Source organism: Crocuta crocuta, unplaced genomic scaffold (assembly GCF_008692635.1).
Source record: "Crocuta crocuta isolate KB4526 unplaced genomic scaffold, BGI_CrCroc_1.0 scaffold38, whole genome shotgun sequence".
Classification (NCBI taxonomy): domain Eukaryota; kingdom Metazoa; phylum Chordata; class Mammalia; order Carnivora; family Hyaenidae; genus Crocuta; species Crocuta crocuta.
In genome coordinates, this window is record NW_027532605.1 from 4,036,853 (window position 1) to 4,054,992 (window position 18,140).

The 18,140-nt window shown below is 36.0% G+C and overlaps 1 protein-coding gene across 1 annotated transcript in view; it reads right to left on the bottom strand.

The window, feature by feature from the left end:
- The window catches only part of PMS1 (PMS1 homolog 1, mismatch repair system component), a 94,555-nt gene that overhangs the window by 46,632 nt on the left and 29,783 nt on the right, over positions 1–18,140 (bottom strand). The window contains exon 6 of the mRNA XM_077780205.1: positions 10,810–10,973. Coding sequence (XP_077636331.1) covers positions 10,810–10,973 — 164 coding nt within the window. The remainder of the gene's footprint in view (positions 1–10,809; positions 10,974–18,140) is intronic.

The following is an 18,140-nucleotide window of genomic DNA, read 5'->3' on the forward strand; positions in this document are numbered from 1 at the left end:
ATTAGCAAATGCCATAACAGAATCCCCCTATGACTCACCCACTTGGGGGAGAGTGGTCCTAGATGAGATTGCTTTTACAGGTTATGTCTACTTCACTGAATAAATAATACCCACATCTGCCTAGTGACCAAATTCAGCCCTTCCTCTTTTCAGACTTTCTATAAGTACCCCAGAAGGAAAAGAAGTGTTTCAGGTCTAAGAGCTGATACTTGCTATTTTGCCACCTCTCTGTTTCAGTTGCTGTCTTTAATCTTTAGTATCCTCATCTGCCCACATCTTAAGTACTTAACTACCTACCATCACAATCTAGTATGCACTACTACCACCCAAGTGATGGAGCACTCCTGTCCTCCCTGCTCTGAACCCCTGATTACATTCATTTACCACACATTTTTTTTGAGCACCTACATGAAATATTACAGTAGGGTCTAGGAATACAGCAGTGAAACAATAGTAAAACACCTTTCCCCTCATGGAAATTATATTCTAGATAATAAATCAAGGTAAGTATAATATACAGCACATTAGTTGGTGATGAGTTTTAAGAAAAAAAATAGAGCAGGAAGATGTGTGTGAGACAGGGGAAACGACTGCAATTTTAGGGTGGCTAAAGAAAGCCTGAGAAGTTTTAAAAGATGAGATTGAGCTAGATGTATAGAAAAAATGTTCTAGGCAAAGGAACTACAAATACAAAGGTCCTAAATTGAAAATGTGACTGGCAAGTTCAAGGAATAACAAAGAAACTAGTTCAACTGAAACAAAGTGAGTAAGAGGAAAGAAATAAATGAGATCAGATGAAATGGTGGGCCAGACCATTCTACAAAAGGGATAAGCAAACTACAGCCCAAGGGCTGATAGCCTTAAAAAATGTTTTTGAAATTTTATGGTCTATGGCTGCTTTCATGCTACAACAGCAAAGCTGAATAGTTGTAAGAGACTGTATAGCTCCAAAACTCCAAAGTATTTACTATATGATTCTTTCTAAAAAAAAAAAAAAAAAGTTTACTGACCTGGATGTAAAATTCATAGGACATTTATAAAGGCTTTGATTTTACTGATACGGAAACTCATTAAAGAAGAGCTCCATGATCTGACTTACATTTTTACAGAATCACTCTAGCTACTGGGAAGTAAAGACTGAAAACAGCAAAGAAGGAAATAGAAAGATCCAATTAGGATACTATTAAAAAAAAAAAAAAAACTCAGGTGAGAGATGATGGTAGCTTGGACCACAGTGGTAGTCACAGACATGGTGAAATCTGGTTAGGTTTTACATATATTTTGAAGGTCGGCCTACAGAATCTACTCTTGAATCAAAGTAAAAGAGAATCAATAGTCAAGAATAACCTTAAGGCATTTGGTTTGCCAACTAGAAGAACAGTTCTCATACATTGATGGGAAAAGATGTAAAAAAAGTTTCAGAAGAGGAGATATACAGCTCAGTCTTTGACAAGTTAAATATGTCAAATTATTATTACCAAATATGCAGAGGGATTCTGGGTGGTAATCTGAGCTCAGGGAAGAGTTAAAGAATGGGGATAAAAAAATTAGGAGTTATCAATGGATAAATTATATGTAAAGTCATTTGAATAAGCACACTCTGAAAATACACACACACACACACACACACACATACAAGAGTAAATTCTAGAACATTAAAAGTTTAGAAGTTAGGATATAAAATGCTGCTAGAAGACTGATGTAGAAAGAGAGATAGGAAAAAAACCAAGGTGTGTACACCTAGAAGACAAGTTAAAAAGTCTTTCAAGGATGGGAAGATCAACTATGGCAAATGCTAAATAAGATAAGGACTGAGAAGTACGGAGGTAATTGATGGAGTTTACCATGGAGGTAAATGGTGACTTTGACAAGAGCAGTTTTGGGGGAGTGATAGAGAAAGACTGAGAGAAAGTAGGTTCAAGAGAGAATGGGAGGACAGTAATTGGAGACAATGAATAAAGACAACTATTTCTAGAAGTGTTGCACAAGTTAAGGAATCAGTTTTTCCTAAGAACATTGGGAGTACATCCATAGTGATAGAAGGGAAGGCTGAATGTATGGACACAGCTGCAGATAGGTGGATGGTTTGTGGAAGTCCTTTTCTGATTGCCTCAATTTTCTCACTAAAATAGGACGCAAGGTCAGATGGCAGTGAAGATGGAGAAGGTGTTAGCTGTCTGAGGACAGAACAGATGAAATGGCCATTTGGGACCTTGCCAATCAATGTGTAGTTCATGAAGAACAGCAACCACATCATCTGGAGGCTTGTTGAAAATGTACAATCTCAGGCCCTCTCTAATCTACCAAATCAGAATCTGCATCCTGAACCCCCAGGTGATCCACATGCACGTTACAGTCTGTTTACACTGATGCAGGAGATCAGGAGAGAAAAATGCACTAGAGAAACACAGTATGACTGCCAGGAAGTACTAAAATTAATGATCATGAATTTATAGTGGTATGAGTCAGGACGGGTGTGTATTTTCTCCACAACATTCACCTTGGTTCAGGCACCAAGAAGACAAAAAGATGGCTTTCACCAGGATTTGGTTAGTCCAACAAGTACAGTTCAGTGAGACAGAAGAAAGAAAACTAAGGGAGTACCCAAGGACAGAATGATAATTATGGATCTTATAATTTAATTAGAGAACTGAAGACATAATGGATAAGAAATAATTAAAGACGGTAGGATCAATGGATCACAGGTCCAGTAGAGTCTGAAGGTTGCTGGAGGGAATAAGTTGGAGAGACAGGAGGTAGGTGATGGTCAGAGAATGAAATACTAGCAATGAAATTATGGAGGTAGTTTTTGGCAATGACAAAGTCTATGGTATAGCCACTGGAATTAATAGCTATAGTAGGGTAGAAAAAACAATCACTGGAGAAAAGGTAAAAGACTTGAGAAGCTAGGATCCACTATGTGGATGCTGAAATCACCAGAGTGATAGTGATCTAGTGATCTAAAGGCATGAAATTCAAATCTGAATGAGATTTTGGGTTGGAGAGGAAACAGAATGGTCTGGAAGCTGCAATGAGGAACAATGAGGTGAGGAACAGGTAAGAGAAATTAGTCACCATTTGAAAAGGCTGCAGAGGACATAGTGTTCCTCAGGGAAAGTCAGATTTCAGAGCAAGAAAAGGCTAAGGACCACAGAGGATTTTACTTGTGACTAATCATGAAATGGGACATTTCAGGACATGGGGATGTAGGAGAGACAGATGATTTGGATGAGAAAAAGAGTCCAGAGTGATAATGAGTTGAGAGACTCAGGCTTCTTGAACTGATTGACAAAAAGGGAACAAAAACATGAGGAGATTAGGGCTGGCAGTCCCAAAGCACTTCACAGCTGCAAGACTTTAACTCTTAAGTGAAAGACTAGAGAGGTCTTGCAGGATTCAGAGTTCTGGTAATTCCATCTGAATATACAGGCAGAAGCACTGAGGAGAGACAGATAGTCCTGTTCTTAAAGAATCCCTGTTGCTAACTACCAATTCATTGGGCTAGGCTCTGGGCTCTCATCACTGGGCTCTCATCTGGCTCCTATCAATAAAAGCCTAAAAAGACATTTTGCTATCTGTCCAGATCAGATACCTTCAAATACTCACTGGGATTTTTCTCAGAGATTCTGCTGACCTTCTCCTACCTTACCATCTACATTTAGTATGGAACTGAATTCTAGCTATAAAGAGGTTTTAAGTTTATTTTCACGAAGCTCTTATGCTTTAGGCAAGTTCTCTAAACATTTTTTGACAGGGAAAGTGACATTTTATCTATTCAGAGCAAGAAAGAACTTTTGTTTATGGGGATTAGACCTATCTCCAGACACTGATCTATACCAACATTAGCCCCAGTCCAGCCAAGACATTTGTTAAACATCCACAGAAGGATACAGATCAAACCATATCCACCATGAATCGTCCTTGACTATTCTAGCCTGAAGTCACCTTTCCCTCCTCTTACTTTTCATAGTATTTACCAACATCACTTGATAATCAATAAATTTTCATTATTCTTTTCATCTATTTAAATGTTTATACATATTCACATCTTCCTCACTTATTCTGTAAAGTCCTATCCAGTAATTCTTCCACAGGCCATCACATAATTATTCCATAGCACCTACTCAAAGCTCTGTATCTACTAGCTATGGAAAAGCTATAGCAAAGGAGAATAAACTTTGCATTAAAATCTAAGAGATTTGAACTTTAGCTCATCTTATGCTACATTAAACATTTAAGTTATTGGGCAATCCACTCACATGGTCATATGAAGATAAAATGGGAAGGGATAGGAATAAAAATACTCTATTTGCTAAAAGGTTTGGGACAGGTCAAAGAAGATTTTCAGTGGCCTTTTCCAGATGTAAAGACCAGGAATCTAGGAGGCACAAATGCTTATATTTTGTGATTTAATACTTAAATCACCTTCTTAGAACTTGTAAGTGATAGAAATGTGAAACTACAATTTTGTAAGAAAGAAATGAAGTGCTTAAGATTTATGTAGACATCCTTAAAAATCAAAGAGGTTTAGAGTTGAAAAGGACCTTAGAGATCATGTGCAGAATTCTCTGGAAACTCCATCAGAAGAGAAATCTATTTTGAAGTAGAGAAATGTATTAGGATAAATAGTAACTGTAAGATGTAATGGTTAGAGAATCTGTCAAGAAATAATTACATAGTTCCATTTAACTATGTTAACAGAAACAAAATATATTAAATAACTCTTAAAAAGACTATGTCCCTGTCAAGTGTTTCCCCCTCACTGTCACATCCATGCAGTCTTAATGTATTTCCTAACTAGTTCTAGTTCTAATGAAGACATATCAATGATTTACCTGCCAAGAAAAGAAACACCCTGAAACAGTATATATGAATACAAGTGAAAATATACTGTGTAAAGATCTAAGAGGTAACTGGAAAATCTAAAACGATGAATCCTCATATCATATAAAATGAATCTTTTCTTGAGGATCCATCCTTTTGGATTCTCCAGTGACATCTGGTTTGATACAGGCCAAAGTGTTCAAAACTGGAGCTTTATAAATTTATGTGATTTTGATTTTAGCACCAACTATTTCATTTAGTATTTTATTCTGTGCTATGCACTGAATATTCAGAAGAATGTGAATTAGATGCAGTTCTCCCTCCCCCAAGAGTCTGCTGAGAAGGGGAGATAGGACACAAATCACTGGCAACAAAGCAAAAATGACATAATAGAAATATATAAATAATGTTACAGAAAAAGATGAAGAACTATGTCTTGCTGGGGATAGGGGAAGAATTCAGAGATTCCTTCAACAGTATGGATAAACATCAAAATAAAAAATAAACTACAGTAGTGCCTGGGTGGCTCATTCTGTTGAGTATCTGACTATTGATTTCAGCTCAGGTCATGATCTTAAAGTTTGTGAGATCAAGCCCTGTGCTGGGCTCTGTGCTGACAGTGCAGAGCCTGCTTGGGAGTCTCTCTTCCCTTCTCACTCTTCCCCTTTCCACTCATGTGTGCATGTGCTCTCTCTCTCTCTCTCAAAATAAATAAACTAGATGGTGCTGGGAGAACTGGACAGCAATATGCAAAAGAATAAAACTAGATCACTTTCTTACACCATATACAAAAACAAACGCAAAATGGATAAAGGAGCTGAATGTGAGACAAGGAACCATCAACACCCTAGAAGAGAAAGCAGGAAATGACCTCCTTGACCTCAACCACAGCAATTTCTTACTTGACACATCCCCAAAGACAAGGGAATCAAGAGCAAAAATGAACTACTGGGACCTCATCAAGATAAAAAGCTTCTGCACGGCAAAGTAAACAACCAATAAAACTAATAGGCAACTGATAGAATGGGAAAAGATAGTTGTAAATGACATATCAGATTAAGGGCTAGTATCCAAAATCTATAAAACTCACCAAACTCCACACCTGAAAAACAAATAATCCAGTGAAGAAACGGGCAGAAGATATGAACAGACACTTCTCCAAAGAGGACATCCAGATGGCCAACAGACACATGAAACGATGCTCAGCGTCCCTCATCATCAGGGAAATACAAATCAAAACCACACTGAGATACTACCTCACACAGGTCAGAGTGGCTAAAATGAACAAATCAGGAAACTGTAGATGCTGGTGAGATGTGGAGAAATGGGCACCCTCCTACACTGCTGGTGGGAAATGCAAACTGGTGCAGCCCCTCTGGAAAACACTGTGGAGATTCCTCAAAAAATTAACAGTAGAACTCCCCTATGACCCAGCAATAGCCCTGCTAGGAATTTACCCAAGGGATACAGGAGTGCTGATGCATAGGGGCATAGGTACCCTAATGTTCACAGCAGCACTTTCAACAATAGCCAAATCATGAAAAGAGCCTAAATGTCCATCAAATGATGAATGGATCAAGAACACGTGGTTTATCTATATAATGGAATACTACATGGCAATGAGAAAGAATGAAATGTGGCCATTTGTAGTAACATGGATGGAACTCGAGGGTGTTATGCTGAGCAAAATAAGTCAGGCAGAGAAAAACAGATACCATATGTTTTTACTTACAAGTGGAACAGGAGAAACTTAACAGAGGACCATGGGGAGGAGAAGGGGAAAAAATAGTTGGGCAGAGGGAGGGAGGCAAATCATGAGAGACTCTTGAATACTGAGAAAAAACTGGGGGCTGATGTGGTGGGAGAGAGGGGAAGGGGGGTTGATGGGCATGGAGGAGGACACTTGTTGGGATGGGCAGTGGGAGTTATATGGAAACCAACTTGACAATAAATTATGAAATAAATAAATAAATAAATGAGGAAAAATTAAAAAATAAAAATAATAGGCTTAAAAAAACTACAATAAAATGTGACTTATATAGATCTCTCATCTTTTCTATATAATAATTAACAGAAATTAGGTGAAAAGTAAAAGAAATGAACATAAAGAAAAAAACATGAGAACCATTTAAAGAATTTAGTTATTATTAATTTGCAGGCAGCAACAAAACAAAACACCACCAAAAAACCCCAACCAACCAATCAATCATGACTGATAATCAGCCTCAAACCAACCTGAAAACTCTTATCTGAATGGACCTCTACCTTCCTTAATTAAAAACAAACAAACAAACCCCACCCAAACTTTCAAAGTTGGACTAGAAGAAGTAAACAGAATTTAAGGAAAGTACATTTGAACTACAGTTCTGAACTAGAATTTCTTGTTGAATACAGTGCCTCCATAACCTTGCTTGGGATGTGGGTAGGGGTTGACCCTTTAATACTGGCCCAACTGTAGACCTTTTCTTGATTCCTCATATAGCACAGCTGAAACAAAACTGAGACATTTAACAATATTTGAGTAAAAGGCTAAAAGATGCAAAAAATAATACAATGAACAAAGAGAATATCATGAATGTTGGAGATACAGATTATAAACTTTTTAATCTTCAGTTTATAATCTAATAAGCATGTCCTTTCTTTCTCATTCTTGGTCACCCTCTTCCTCCTAAATCTTCAGCCATCACCACAAAAGAGTACCCTCCTAGAGACCCAAAAAACTGTGTCAAGAGAGGGAGCCACTACACACACTACCAATTCTCTATGGCCAGTTTTCTGGGTTTCTGTTTCCAGCTAAAGTCCTGCCTCTTCCCAGACTGACTGATGCCAGAGATATTCAACTCTTCAAAGCTGTGTCATCATTCTTCCAGATCTTAAAAATAAACTGATCCCAATAAGCCTTAACACTAATGTGACATAGAGGTAAAGTAGGTAGGTGGGAAGTCAGTCCTTAAATTACTACTCTCTTGTAATAGTTAAAACCTTCTGATATCAATGATAGTCCAATTCAGTTTTTATAATACCTGTGGGCCTCTACTTATCAAGACAAAATTCAATTGATAACAATTTTTAAAACCATAAATAGTATTTTAGGCAGAAGAAAATATCCACAATACCCAACAACTATGAAGTATGACTGTATCCCTTATGCAACATCACAGTTGAACATTATATTCTAAACTAGTCATCTATAAAACTATTCATGCACCTATGAAAGAGCAAGAATACTAAATTGGTTTCAGGTAACCACATTGAGAAAGTTTTTTAATTCTAGGAAATAACTATATTATAAATGAAAATATGGGGCGCCTGGGTGGCTTAGTCAGTTAAGCATCCGACTTTCGCTTAGGTCATGATCTCGCGGTTTGTGGGTTCGGGCCCCGCGTCGGGCTCTGTGCTGACTGCCAGCTCGGAGCCTGGAGCCTGTTTCAATCTGTGACTCCCTCTCTCTCTGACCCTCTCCTGCTCACGCTGTCTCTCTCTCTCCTAGAAATAAATAAAACATTTAAAAAAAAAAATATATACATAGCAGGACTTCATAGGAATTCAGTTATTACAACTAAAGCTGAAGACTATAATGCTTATTTAAGGAATGGCTCTCGCATTTCTCCAAATAATATCTACTTTAAATAAAGTCACTGAATCCACTTGTAAATTATTTCCCTTTGGCTGTCTCGTTATTCAATATGCTTTCAAGGAACATGGTGATGAAAGAAGAAAAATACCTCTTTCTAACATAACCATACTGGCAAGAACATCAACATTATCAGTATTCAAAGAATGTCTTGGCAGGTTAAACCTTCATAAAAAGAAGGAACACTATCTAATCCAAGATGTCAAAATAGCAATAGTACTTCTCATATTATGTGCAATATGATTGTTTGTTTATAAAGTAGAAAAAATTTCAAAAAAAGATGTCAATATAGTCATGTTTAAGTTTTAAGGGAAAAAATTCTTCTGAAAAGCACATAAAGAGTGATAAACATGTTTAAAAGTAAAACGCTAAGGGCAGAGCAGGACTCAGTGTTCAAAGAGATTTATGATATGTGCCACTGCTATTCTGGGAGGTTTAACAATATATTTCAGCATTTGAGGCACAACCCAGCACTACTAAGAAAGAAAAAAGTGGAACAATAATTTGTACTAAGAGAAGAAAGCTTGAAGATAGACTGTTCTAATTCAGTCCTTGATCTCCTTATGTAATAATCCTAATATTTAATTTTACTATAAGATTTTTGATAATCTCACATTAGTTTCACGGTAAAATATGCTCAGCATACTCTTTAGGATTTGAACTGCATCTGAAATTACTGAAGGCTATCAAGCAACTTGTGTTTGTTTAATGTAAGTTCAGATGTGCTATACTTTAAAAATAATAAAATGAAGCATATTATAAAATACTACCTTCCATTCTCAAAAGATAATGCCTGTATTGGTGATCTTACAGTGGTTGGGAAAATAATGTAAACTTATCCAAAACTTAGAAAATATATATTTGACTTTAAATACTCATTTCTATTACATGAAGCAGAAATCTTGTTTTATTCTATTATATTTTCTCATACTCAAAAGTTTTCTCCTCATACTTGCTTTTCTTTTAAAAAAATAAGTTCCTGTCTTCATATTTTACCTTTTCCATATGTCTTCCCTTCACAATCACTGTTTCTTCTGTCCTTGATCTTTTCTTAACTTGGGTACATTCAGCTTTTAATTGCTAAATGTCCTTTGGATCAAGAGGTCATGGGGTTATTTATACTAGCAGGATGAGCCTCCATCTATCAACATCCTGAGGAATCATAGCATAGTAGAGCTGGAAGAGATCTCAAGGTATCATGTGGTTGAGCTCTATGGTAGCAGGAACAGGTGGCTGACTAATCTTAATGTTTTTCTTTCTTTTCTGTTTTTTTTTTTTTTTTTAAATGACCAAAGATTTTGATCATAAATATTCCACCATGGTTTGGTTTAATATAGAATCATCTTAATAACAATAGACACAGAATAGAAGAATGTTGGATGAAAAAGGGTACTTACCCCAGTACTACTAATTACTGTAAAATGCATAACAATTTCTTTGATTACTCTGAGCTTCAAGTTCCTCATACAAATAGAAATAATGCTGCCTAACTTACAAAGTTATTAGTAAGTGTTCTGAAACCTGGAAAAGAACTATATATGTTTAATGTATTAAAATAGGAAGACCAGATAGCAGAGGGCAATAGCCTGCATGCTGTAGGCATGTTAAGTTTCAAATCCCATCTCAATTTATTAGCTCTGCGACACAGAGCTAAGTATTAAACTTCTCTTGAGTTCAGTCCAGAGGACAATGGTAAACTGATGTATCTACCTCACTCAGTTGTTGCTGTGGATTATAGAAGTTTAATACACCTAGGGTATGAGGTAGCATTTTGTAGGCCCTCAATAAATGTTAACTCTCAACTCCCCATTGGGTTCCATACTTCTGCTTTCCTCTCTTAAATATTTCAAGTGCACATATGAAATTTTATGAAAAACAGAATGAGAAAATACCTTTATTTCTGCCAAGATTCATCAAGCAACAAGAATTTCTTAATCAGCCTCACTTGAAAAATGGGAAGAAATGAGGTAATTTCCTTTAAAAAACAAACAAAAAAAACCCTTCCAAAGAAGAAACAGTGTGTAATAGATGGTGAAAAATGTCACTAAATTGTGAACTCCCTAGAGGAAAAGAACAAGCCTTACTCATTTCCATATTTAGGTAGTACTCAAATATTTCTTAGATATGTACTGGCAGAATCCCGGATCTCAGAAATTAAGAAATGAAAGGTTCAATCACACTTCATTTCGACATCAGATAAGAAAAGTAAAGAGGCTCTTTATATAATAACGATAAACTAAACAAATGTGGACACATTTTTGCAAGAAGATTTTATATATCTGATTTAAATAAAACTATGCCTTTATAAAATCATATACTGAAAAATCTTATAGAAGCATAATAATGCTTACCTTGTTATGTATAAAAACAATCCTTAAGTCAGGTTTAAGTATACCATAGCTTATGAGGAGATCCTGGATCTTTTTTATTTCATCTTTACATTTTTTAGCAGTTGAGTAAAACTGCTTTCTTACAGGCAGATTCTTAAACAATCTTAAAGCAGTTACAGTTGTACCTGTTGGCAGGTAAGAGGAAAGCATATTTAGATGTGAAAAGAACTTCACACATCTTCAAATCTACATACAACATATTCTACCTCTTTTGTTACTGAAGACTAGTCCTCTCCCAACTCTGGGAACCCAAAGTGGCTCAACTTTGCAACCTATTCTGATGCTCTACTAGATTCTTTTATTTGTAATTGGACTGACTGGGCTAAGTATGATCTCTTCTGTGTGATTTAAACAAGAATAATCTTATTTCTACCACCACAGAGAAACATGGGCTCACCAGAATGTAGTATCTTAATAATCTGCTGATATTCAAACCACCTGGGAAAGATGCTCAGTCTACACGATATATAGGTAGTAGAAGGATAAAGTAGAGCAAATGTGATAACCTTAATTACACACTAAAAATTCTTATCTAAAATAATGTCTAAATGCCTGGTTTAATTTCATCTTCTGAAAAACAAATATTCAAAATACAGTGTAACCTAACACGAAGATGTTTTTTTAGTGAAGTTATTTAACTAAAAAGTTGAATAAAAATTATAATGCTTACATATCAGGCTAATAATCAGCTTTTGTTAAACACACACACGCACACACACACACAATCAGGCCTGGATATTTTCTCATTACTATACCATAAATCTGTGTTTTTCAAACACTGAGAAACTTTTAAAACTACTAGTCATGAGCTAATCTAGACTTAACTAAATCAATCTCCTCATGTGATTCTAATGAATATACTGCAAGGGTAGAGAAACAAAGCATTGAGGAGTCAAAAAATCAATTTAGTGTACAGTTTTTCAACTTGGCACTACTGATATTTGTTAAGGGGGCTGTCCTATACATTGTAGGATGTGTAGTTGTATCTCTGGCCTCTACCCACTAGATGCCAGCAGCATCCAACCCCGTCATGACAATGATAATGTCTCCACACAATGCCAAATGTCTCCTGGGATGCAAAATTGCTGTTGGTTTAGAATCACTGATTTAGTATATACAGCAACTAGTATTTTTTTTAAAGTAAAGTCTAGAATAAACTAAACAAGAGCAGAAAATAGAGTGCATCATACATTGTAAGGATATATACTGTATCAAGAATTTTTTGCTTTGATTAGATTTGTGAGCTGAGTTGCAGTTAAAATGTACTATGTGAATCAAAGTCAGAAAGGCTAAAAGTTGCTGCAATAGGTCAATCTTTGCTCTACTGCTCATAACAAGCAAAAGACATGGATGGCAATCATGAGGAAAATAAAAGACTTAGAAACCCTAGCATGAAATCAGGAGATGCAGGAAGAGAAAAAGAAACAAATACAGATTTAACTAAATAAAAAGAAGAAAATTTTCTTGAGTTATAGTCTTTAGTACAAATTTAGTACAAATTTCAAGAACTTACTACAAGTAGGAATGTGTGTGTGTGTGTGTGTGTGTGTGTGTATGGACACGGAGAAAAAGACACCATATTTCCACTGGAAATCCTAAATTTTAGGATTAATTTATGGGCAAGGATAAAATTTTAGAAACTTTCAGATAGAGTAAGTTCCTTATGAGGAAATACTATTGTCAAGTTGGTTTCCATATAACACCCACTGCTCATCCCCACAAGTGCCCTCCCTCCATGCCCATCACCCCCCTCCCCCTNCCCCCACCCCCAGCAGTCCTCAGTTTGTTCTCAACATTCAAGAGTCTCTCATGGTTTGCCTCCCTCCTACTCCCCCCGTTTCTCCCCTTCTTCTCCCCCACGGTCCTCCGTTAAATTCCTCCTAATCCTCCTATACGTGCAAACATATGGTAGCTGTCCTTGTCTGCCTGACTTATTTTGCTCAGCATAACACCCCTCAAGGTCCATCCATGTTGCTACATATGGCCAGATTTCATTCTTTCTCATTGCCATGTAGTATTCCATTGTATAGATAAACCACATCTTGATCCATTCGTCAGTTGATGGACACTTAGGCTCTTTCCATGTTTTGGAAACACTACAAGGATTCAGAAGTTCATTACCCAAGTACATCTGATGAAAACAGCAAGGATGAATACTAGCCAAATGAGAATTACATCAAAACAGAAATTTCATGACCAAAGAAGAAGAGAAAATAAAATTGGTAAGCAAAGAATTTTAGCCAAATGTAAACATAAGATGGCAACATGGCTGGCATTTGCAATGTAACTGTGAAATAGGAATTACTGAAATGAAAAAGATGTAGGGGAAGGCCTAACAGTAGCATAAAACTGTTTTAAACAATATTAATAACACTGGAGAACTGGAGTAAAGGGGTTGGGAATAAAAAGGGCTAAAGCTTATATGGTTCTATATATCCTTGACTACGGCAATCTCCTTTCCTATCAATGTTGTCCTTCTGGTGTGTCCTCCAACACATCATACTTATTTGCACCTCAGAACTTTGGCATATGGTCTTTCCCCTACCTTTTGCATGGCTAACTCCTTTATCAACTTTCAGATCCTAACCTAAGTATCACCTCTTTAAAGAATCCATCCCTGAATGCGCTCCCTATCAAAAACTGATTCTCCCACACTGAAACCATGTTTTATTTCTTCCTAGAAATTATCAATATTTGAAAAAAAAATTGTGTCTACCTCCCCTTTTAGAATACAAGAAGCATGGGAGCAAATGGCTGTCTACCACGTATGACATTACATCACCGACACTTCAATGACAACCTATAGGTATTTAACAAAAATGTTTCGAATGAACAAATCGAAATGCATGCACAGAAATGAATGCATTGAAAAAAGAAAGACAAACATGGTGTTAAGAATAAACCTCAAATTCGTTTGGACTGTTTTCTTAGTTAAGGGACACCTGTTATTTTTGTTAATTTTTGAAAGGGAATTTACTAAAAAAAACCAAAAACCCAACATGCTAGAGAAAATATCTTCGTGGGGGAAAAAAAACAAGGAAAAAGCTTATTTCTGTTTTGTCCACATTTGATTTTTTTCTGTTTCTTTTCTCTTGATCAGGAAAGTTCATCGGCATATTACATTATTAACAATTTAATTAAAAAAATTATTTTTGCTTCCCTCCATTTTTATGTAGGTATCTTTTTGGCCTAAGTGCAACATGTCACCTTCACACAGAGAACTAAAGTCCTTGGAACACCATGGTATTTCTCACTTGTTACACTGTGGTGCTACATTTTCTGCCTTAGGAAAGTAAACAGGCCACTGCCAAGTTCACCTTGAGGTGAAGTTGACAGAGATGAAGGAGTGCACAGGAATCACAACAGGTATGCACTCTGCCTCCCTGCTAAACAAAGGACACACTCATAGCAGAATTTGTATCAGACTCTATCATCAGAGACATCTTATGCCTTTTTCTCCTGTCACTCTATGTTCTTTCTAGATATTTCCTCCCCTCCCACAATTTCAACTACTATATATATGCCAATGACTCTTGATCAAAGTTATAAATAACACTGTACTTTAATGAATCTCTGAAAAAGAAAAAATATTGCAAATAAATCATGGTACAATGCCTTAACAACAGTCCTGTGCAACACTTGAATTGGTTTACACCAGCCTTTCACTGCTTAGAGACTTCTTTTATCTATCCCCGCTGATAATGGCAATGTCCTCTGATGTCTTCAATTTCAATGCCTGGCAGATGACAGCAATCCTTTTGTACTTAACCCAGCTTTTTTTCACTTGTGGCTATTTTCTTTTTTTAGGTCTCATATGGCATTTGTTGTTTTGCAAAAAAATATGAAACTGTTGTTTATTCCTGCAATCAACACATGAATTACCAATCGACAAAACTTCCCGTCCAAGAAGGATTTGGGAAGACCGTTAATTATAAGCCACAACCTGTTTTCAGAGATGTCAAAATGTGAGAAAACACACATCTTAGAATTGACTACAGATATATATATGTGAGACTGACAGCATTCGAGTTATAAATAAATGCTCATTCAATATCATCACCTGGATGTCACAAAGCCACCTCAAATCAACCACACCCAGACCTGAACTCCTTATTTTCCTTCTTAAGTCTGATACTTAAACCTATCCTCTTTCTCATGTAACACTAACATCCAACAGCTTCCAAAGGCAGATAGTCTAGATTTAACTGATTTTTCCCTCTCCCTTTTACTGTCAATATTGCATAAGTCTTTTAGGCCTAGCTGTTCTATCCTAAAAATCTCTTTCAAATCTATGTCAAGTCCCTTTCCTTCCTTCAAAACTTAGTTCAAGATGACATTTCTTATAATAAAATATAATTTACGGTAGGAGTTACAAAGTTCTGCTACTTAATTTTATAAATACCACGACATTCACCCTCTACCTAAAAAGATTCAGTGGCTCACTGGTGGTTATAAAAAATAAAACTTTTACTTTCAGTTCTAGAAATTTCACTTGGTTCTTCTTTAGATTCCATTTCTCTGCTGAAATTGTCTACCTTTTTACCAATTTTGACCATCTTTTCCTTTCTTTAACATAGCTGTTTTAAGTTCTGTCTGCTAATTCAAATATGAAGGCATGTTTGTTTACTTACATTAACTATTTTTTTCTCTTATAGATTCCCATTTTCCTTTAATATTTTTATTTTTGCCAGACATTGCATAGAAAAGAAAAACAGGTATGTAAGTAGATGATATTTTCCCCCAGAGAAGGCACTTCATTTCCTCTGTCAAGTAGCTAGAGTAAAGAAAGAATCTCTTCAATATAATTAGGAATGTATCTGGGGTGGAACTGAGCTGCCCCTTTACCTAGCTCTAGTTCACATCTAGTTTCAAATGTCTTGAAGATGGAATCAGGTTTTTTCTTCTAGCAAGGCTCTGGGATCTAGCACTGCAAAACTTTTTCTCTCTAGCTCAGTCCTAATTTTTTTTACCACGGCTTACTAAGCCTAAGTTCTGATGAGATTTGGCATCTGAAGTGAACCAGCTCAGTGTTTGAGGATCCCATCCTCTAATCTCTCATGTTAGCTTACATGTGGCTGTTAAAGAAGTTTGGCTGGTTTCTCCTAAAAGATAAAAGATGCCTCGTTCACAGCTGACTTGTTCCTTTGACCACTTGTGCCCCCAGACTCAATTAATGCTCTCAGGAATTCAAGTAGCCATCAGTCTCTTCTTGTCTAGTTAACTTTCTCTTGAACTAAGTTCATTTAGCTTCCTTTTTTGCCCTCCAAGTTTTTATTTAAATTTCAGTTAGTTAAAATACAGTGTATTATTAGTTTCAGGTACAGGATTTAGTGATTCATCCCTTACATACAACACCCAGTGCTCATCACAAGTGCCCTCCTTAATACGCTTCATCCATTCATTTCATCCCCCTGTCCACCTCCCTTCCAGCAATCCTCATTTGTTCTTCATAGTTAAGAGTCTGTTTTATGGTTTGCCTCTCTTTTTTTCCCCCATGTTCATCTGTTTCGTTTCTTAAATTCCACATGAGTGAAATCATATGGTTATTTGTTTTCTGTGTGACATAGTTCTTCAATGGGTTTTATTTTAAAAGATACAATTTTTAAAATTATGTGCTCTTCCTCTTCATTTTTTTTCTCTTGCTGCAAGGTTAAACTCCCACCCCTTCTTACCTACCATCTTCAAACTCAAATGATAACTTTTCTGAAAAACTCCCTAACCTTCCCCTAGGCAGTTGGTGGCTTCTTTTTACTGTCATTACTTAGTCATCTGTGTTTTCCACTACTCTGTGAGTTCCTTTAACTCATCCTTTGTCTCACTAGCCTGTGACAAATATAATAGCATATACTGTAGCTGTGGACAGATGGTGAGAAGGAAGGCAGGCAGAAATCAGTAAAGCAAAATATAAATGTATGAAAAGATACCTGTTGATTTTTAAATATATGTTATACATGAAAGATTACACTATAATCCATGTATTAGTTGATAAATTATTGCTTTAGCAGCTAAAAATGTTCTCTCAGAGAAAACTGAGAATTAACAATAAGCCAAGAATTATATATGTTTGAATAAAACTTAGTGATGGAAAACTATGTTGATTCTAAATGAAATGTGTATCCTTAAAAAAAGTACCACATAATACTGGCCAATAGGGAGGAGGCCCTAGTATACTATCATATTTTACAAGAGAACTGCTCAGCTCTCTAACTTTAGCACATTCTACAAACACCAGAATTAAACTGCAATCCTATAATATGTTCCCTGTTATATTTTTATATGACCCTATGTTATGCCATTTATAAAGACAGCTATTTATATTCTTAATGTAAAGAGGTATGGTTGCTTGAATATATCAAACTTTTTCAAAACTATTTAATGAATAAAATTTCAGTCTCAAGATGAAAAAAATCTTTCAATGCATGCACAATCATACCTAACAGGTATTTACAAAGAACATGATGCTCTACTCTAGTAACAGGGTAAGAAATGAATGACCCTGATCAGAGTACTTTAAATATACTATTTTTGATACCTGAGAAATTCCTATGGCAGAAGTACCTAGGACACGTTAAAAGAATTTGTCCAGGAGGGTAAATCAATTTAGAAAGTTTACTACTGATTATCTAGGGTAAAGGAAATAGAAGTGGTAACAGAAAAAAGATATGATTACAACAAATAATTTAGTAAATTATTGGTAAGATAATTTAAAAGCTGGAGACTTATTTTTACATTTTTTTTACACATTAAAATTTTTAAATGTCTTAAAATGGAAGTGAACAGAAGGGTAATTTAAAATGACATACTACTAAGCACATCTATCATTTTAAATGGCTAAATTAATCCATAAAACAAATACCTACACTCAGAAAAAACAGAACTGAAACCTCTAGTAAACTATTTTTAAACATTTTAAATATGGTTTTTAAAGGGGTTACAGGGGCGCCTGGGTGGCTCAGTCAGTTAAGTGTCTGACTTCAGCTCAGGTCATGATGTCACAGTCCCTGAGTTTGAGCCCCGTGTGGGGCTCTGTGCTGACAGCTCGGAGACTGAAGCCTGCTTCAGATTCTGTTGTCTTCTTCTCTCTCTGCCCCTCCCCCACTCACACTCTGTCTCTCAAAAATGAATAAATCTTAAAAAAAAATTAAAGGGGCAACAAATTTTCCAGTGTCTAAAAAAGATTTTGCTGTAAGTTGTCCCTGCATCTATAGTTAGGTGTCATCTTCTGATCAGATGATATGAGGAGTAACTGCTAAGCAAGGATGTTCACACCACTGCAGAAATTAATCTACAAG